Raw genomic sequence first — 6000 nt, forward strand, 5'->3', positions numbered from 1 at the left:
ATAAAACCTGTTTCCTTCGTTATAGCACGATCAGTCCTAGGAGCTCAAAACATTTATGGAAACCAGTGAATTTAGCCTCCCGTTTATTCCCTGAGGTAGGTTAATATTGTTATCCCTGTTTTACGGGTCAGGGTACTGAGACACAGAGATTGTGACTTGCTCGAGGTCATTTGCGAAGGAACAGTGTGTAGCAGGCCAAGGAATAGAACCCCCATCACCCGTGTCTGTGTCCTCTGCCCATACCACAAACCTGTTCTCCCTCATCGCTGGGGTTTGAGTAACCAAGGAGTGACCTGGATTGGTCACTGAATTACTCTGTGTCTCAGGCGTCCCATCTGTTACAAGGAGAATAATGCTTACCCCACACTGAGACCTCTGGCTGGAAAATGCTGTAGAAATGCTAAGTATTGTTATTATTGGACAGATTCAGGAAAGCACACGTATAAAATTAAGCACATGCTTAAAAGCTGTCCTGAATAAGGGATGCTGCCTGGGATTGGGGCCTTCGTGCTTTTCAGAAGGAGCCTGTCTGCTAGAGTCCCCTTGTGTCTGGGCTTTCTCTTCAGGGTTTGGGTCATTTCATCAGTGATCATTTGGCCTCCCTTTTTCATCAGCTCTTCCTGTTGTGCTTGTTCTGTTGCCCATTTTAGTTTTCATTGTAACTCTTGTTGGCAGAGTGGTTGTTTCTCTCTGAGCCATGGGGCCCAACTCTATTTTAACATAGCTGTGCATCAGATACATTGTGATGGGCACTTCATAGAACTGTCATTTATCACTCACTACAGTAGTGGACATCACAGGAGACGATTGCCTTTTGTCCTCATCACATTTCTGTCAAGAAACAGAGCCAAGAAAAGCTGTAACTTGCTAAAGTTTTGGTTAGGTCTCTTCATACAAACGTTTACATTCTATTCATTCACTGTGATTGTCAGCAGTGGGTTAAAAACTACTTGTATATCTTTTGAGAATTCCAAGAGATAAAGCAATGTGACTAGTTGCTGTTACACCATTGGACATATATAGCAATGCTTGTGTAAGACCATGAAATGTTTTAGGAGAAAAATCTCAGGAAAACAAGAAAAGAAGCTGAGCTTCTTAAGATCAGAAGTGTTTTGAAGATTTATTTAGATAAAATTTTCAAAAGCATTTAAGATCCATTTTCAGAATGGGATTTAAGCTCCTAAATGACTTAGGCTCTATTGAAATTTCACTCAATGTCAAAAAATATATCAGTGACATAAAAATGCATAGTCCTCCCCCATTTCCAGCTATAAAAGTTTGTTTCCAGAGAGATTTATTTCATGATTTTGCTTGTGGATCACTGATAATTCATATCCTTGCATGTTTTTCTACCAGCAATTTCAGTTCCAGAAAGGTTGGTGTAAGATTCTGCACAAAGAGCTGCAGCAAGTTGGGTCTGGCAAAAGGACATCATCAACCTGAGAGGTTTATGAAAGGTTGCTGAAGCTGGAAATCCAGTGAGTCAGTGTTGATCTTTCTTTTTTACCTCTGAAGAAGCTCCCATACGAACATGCTGAATGTTACCGGCACAAACCTATTATCTCAGTGCCTTTGGGTGTGGTTACTTCACCCCAGGTGATTATTCACGCTGTGCAGAGGACCACACCACCAGGTCTGTCTAGCACTGAAGTCCCATTTAAACTCTCCAGATAGGCCTTACATGGGGTCTAGGCCTTGAGCTGGCCCTTTGCATGAGGTGAATTTCACCCACAGGCACAACCTGAGAACAACCCTCTAAAAATGTGGAGGCAGTAGGAGACCTTTAGAGTCAAATTCCCATTCACTGCAGTGGGGACTGGGGCTGCTTACATTATAGCTGAATATGGCCCAAAGGAGCAGATTCTAATAGCCTGTTGTGTGATAAATCCAACCCCGAGCATTAAGCTATGTGGGAGGCTGTACATTTTCTTAGCTGTGAACGTGTGCGATCAATCACTAATCTTATAGAAAGAAAAGGCAGGTGGATAACAGAGTCAAAGGTCACATCTGTGCTGTGTTGAGGGGCCCAGTTACAATGTGGAGGTCCCCCAGCATGGCTAGATCTTGGGCTGCAGGAAGGAGCTGAATCTTCTTGTAACCCTGTTCCAACCCTGCGAAGTCCAAATGTTTTAACCATGTTGAGGTTAAAAGTGTGTGGTGTAACTGGGTCCCCAACCTATTAGTTTTAAGACTGTAGGTAGGACAAAAGAGTAACGGTGGAGTGTTGTCCGTTTGTTAAATGCCAGTGGTATGCTCAGCACAGCACGAGACACAGTCCCTGCCCCAAGGAGTTGAGTCCAAATAGGCAGATGATGCAAAATGCCTTTAGAAACTTGGAGGAAGGTTCCATCTCAGACTGTGTTGTTTCTTCTTAAGTATAAAGGGCAGGTTAGGGTATTTTTAAGGGTGTAGGCCAGTCTTTCTAGGCTTCCCAGAAAAGGTTGGTTTTGCAGAGGATCTGGAAAGTGAGGGTGGTGGGGAATAAGTGGGCTTAGCCTTAGCCCAGGATAAGGTTAAATAGAACTGAGCCTATTCTTATTAAGAGGCAGCGTGGTCTGTGGCTAGGACACTGGAGTGGGATCCAAAACTGGATTCTGTTCTCAGCCATGCCAGAGTGGCTGTTTGGTCTTGAGCAAGTCACTTCACCTCTCTGTGTCCTTTTCATCATGGGGACGCTACACACACACACACACACACACACACACACACACCCCCACCGCCCCATCAGGTGCTTTGGGATGTACTGATGAACAGTGCTGTGCAAGAGCTAAGCACTATTAAGTGGGAATAGAAGCATATTCATTATCCACATGAAAGCATTGCCACATGTAACAGGCTTGCAAATATCCGTTTGTCCGATTTCCTGTGGTATTAGATAGTTGACATTGATTCGCTATTAAATACTGTTTTTAATTGCACACTGATTGTCACTATCCAGTGGGTTATATTTATGTGTAAAAGGAAGGCATGATTTTATCATCTTACGCATTTGAAAACAACCCAGAGCTGCTATACTTGTTCCCATCCAGAACTAGCGCTACTCAGGCATGTTCTCCTTGACAGCTCTTCTCCAGACTTCATCCTGATGACACAGGGCATCCATATGCATGCAGCCAGGATCCAGTGGGGCTTGGTGATGTGCTTCCTCTGCTACTTTGGCACCTTTGCCGTGGAGTTCAGGCACTACAGATTTGAGATCATTTCCTCTGAGTACCAGGAAAACTTTCTGAGCTTTTCCGAAAGCCCCTCTGAAGCCTCCGAGTATCAAACAGATCAGGTGTAGCCCTGCCCTTGTCACATGGCAGGCGAGCTGGCGTGGTCACGAGATTTAACCCATGACCTCATTACACTTTTTTGACGAGTTCATTTTCCATGTACAATCACAGAGGTATTGCCAGCGATCTTTGAGGGCAGCTGTTTCAGAGTAGAACAAAAACACACAAGGACCTATCTGATCAAATCTAAAAAAACCAATGTATTTGTAAAAAAAAAAAGGCTGTTTGTGTTAGGGGGTCTCTTTCTCCTCAACCCGTCCCATTCATCTTAGAAATATACTATGGCAGATGTTCAATAAAGCAATCTGCACAAGGCCGCTGTGAGATAGGTCATATTATTCCCATGATACAGATGGGGAGAGGTCTTCTCCCAGGGTGACAGGTCAGTTAGGATCAGTACGCAGGAGTTGCTGGCTCCTACTCCTGCAATCACACCATTAGACTGCACCTGTCTCACGTTTCAGCTGTTTTTATTGCCTTGTTGTTGGACAGGGGTAACTTGATAATGGAGTGAGGAAGAATTACCAGCTGGTTCCACGGCAGCTGGGCTTGGAATCAGTCAGTGGAAGAAGAAAGCACAAACATATTCGCCTTTGCTTAAGGATAGGCACTTCTTCCCATTTGGAAAGCAGGTAAAGGGAGGCCTGGTTTGGGCAAAACTAGATTACTACAAATGCAGTTGTAGACAGCAGATGCCCACCTCTTTGTGGTGCAGAAGCAGCCCACATGCACCACATCGAAAATACAAAACGCATCCCAACAGGGTGGGTGGAGCTGGGCTACATCTCAATGCAGTTTGGTCTGAGCAGCTGGGACCCAAGTGAACAAACAGCATTGTGTTAAATGTGAACTTTTCTTCTGCCCAGCAAGGACCAAGAGGGTGCTTTTTTATTTTTAGTGCTTCCATATGATACTGTGTATATTTAGAAAGCTGCGTTTGTCACCATTTCTCACTGACAAGGGAAACCTTGAGTGAAGACTCTGGCTCACGTATGATCAAAACATAATTCAGGAAGATTTTACCGGATGTAGGTTTATTTTACTGCTTATGCACTAAAGGTGAAATCTCCCAGTTCAGAGGCCCTTGCCTCAACTTACCTACTTAACACCTATGTGCCCGATTCACCAACAGACTCCATTTGGTCAGACCCCTGCAGAACTCCATTGAGGCCAACGGCAACAGGAATCCACCTGGACAGACTTTGTTGAAAGATCAGGGTCATAGGGCTTAATTGGGACTTGAATGGTGGACCAGCCTAGGACCCGCTCTTTGCATGGGGCTGAATTCACCTTAAAATTTCAGGATAAAGAAATAGTTACAGGTGATGGGTAGACAAAAATCCAAACAGAAGGGCTTTCATCCCATTCCTAAAGGGTAGGGAGCTAAACTACCAAGGGTCTTGGTTGAGTGGCCAAAAATAGGAGACTTTTCATCATGTAAAATAGAGCTCAAATTATAGGGTGGGTTGAAAAATTAAGGTTTCTTCTGCAGAAAAGTAACTTTTTGGTGAAAAATAAGAAACTGAAAGTTTAGATTTGGAAGTGTTGCCACAGTGCACCGTGGGAGCTATAGTCTGGCTAGGGAACAAGGCCCATAAATGAGCACAGTAGCATGAGGCACCCAAACTACAACGCCCATGAGACACTGCACCGGCATTTCCCAATCAAAATTGGTTGGCTTTGGGCTCAGTTTTTTTCAGGAAAAGTCTACATTTTCTGTAGACAGGACACACACACGGTGAAAAATTTCATTTGGAGAACAACCCAATTTTTCCACTGAAAAACAGTTTTGATTGAAAATTTTCAACCAGCCTTATGACATTGATTACTTTGGGTCAGATTCTGCCTTTTGCTATCCTGATGTAATTCCCGAGTAACTCCACTGAATGGAGGGTTTACAGCTGACTGCAGAGTGTGGCCCTTTAATAATTATCTTGGAATAAGAAGAAAGTTGGCAGGGCACTTGCAGGGAAAGGAATGTTGCAAGCAGGGGAGAGGGGATGGAGTCATTGAAATGAAATGGTGATGGGTTTACCATCTATTAGGAGACGACTCAAGAGTAATGTAAATCTAATCCAGGTACCTTTTCCTTTTCTTTATAGCTAGGGGAAGGTAAGCCTGGTAGAAATGCACATAGATGGAGAATCTCACACACACACACACACACACACACACACGCATATCGAGCAGAGAGGAGTATGTTTTTGTTTAAAAAGTGTTTTACTGTAAATAGTCCACTGTGATGTTTTTAAAAATCAAATGCTTTTTTTTTATCATTTTATATTTTGAAATTTTATCAAAGAAAAAAATGAAGTTTGTGAAATGTTTCCACTGACTATATGCAATCCAAGCTGAATTTCAGACTTTTGGTGATATACTGTACATTTCTTAAAGTATTTCTAATGGCACATTTCAGTACAACTGAACAATTACTGATATACACTGAAACATGACCACTAAATAAACTTCTTTTATGGAGAGAGTGAGTTTTATTCCCTCCTACCATATACACAGTGTTGTTATGACAAATGGAACAAAGTGTGAGCAGAGATTCATTTTGCATCATGACATAGTGGTACACATCAACTTTAATTAAAGTCCCATGCCCCATCAGGAATGCAGATTATGGCTATAGTAGTACTGGTTGTGAATCTGGTACATTTCTGCATTGGACTCTCTTTAGGGGAGGCTCCCTCTAACTAAGCAATGGGCCACACATGTTCAG

The 6000-nt window shown here is 43.0% G+C and overlaps 1 protein-coding gene across 6 annotated transcripts in view; it reads left to right on the forward strand.

The window, feature by feature from the left end:
- The window catches only part of TMEM150C (transmembrane protein 150C), a 42167-nt gene extending 37595 nt beyond the window's left edge, over positions 1 to 4572 (forward strand). For 5 of the 6 annotated variants that reach the window (XM_067556863.1, XM_067556867.1, XM_067556868.1 and 2 more), the window contains one exon: positions 3075 to 4572. In XM_067556863.1, the coding sequence (XP_067412964.1) occupies positions 3075 to 3283 (209 nt within the window). In that variant the 3' untranslated portion in view covers positions 3284 to 4572. Of the gene's footprint in view, positions 1 to 25; positions 96 to 1356; positions 1744 to 3074 lie in introns of those variants that run through there. The other variant, XM_067556864.1, reaches the window with a different exon arrangement.
- Positions 4573 to 6000: the final 1428 nt, after the last annotated feature.

Source organism: Emydura macquarii, unplaced genomic scaffold, assembly GCF_026122565.2.
Source record: "Emydura macquarii macquarii isolate MOO-44397 ecotype Brisbane River unplaced genomic scaffold, CSIRO-AGI_Emac_v2 contig_1790, whole genome shotgun sequence".
In the NCBI taxonomy this organism is placed as follows: domain Eukaryota; kingdom Metazoa; phylum Chordata; order Testudines; family Chelidae; genus Emydura; species Emydura macquarii.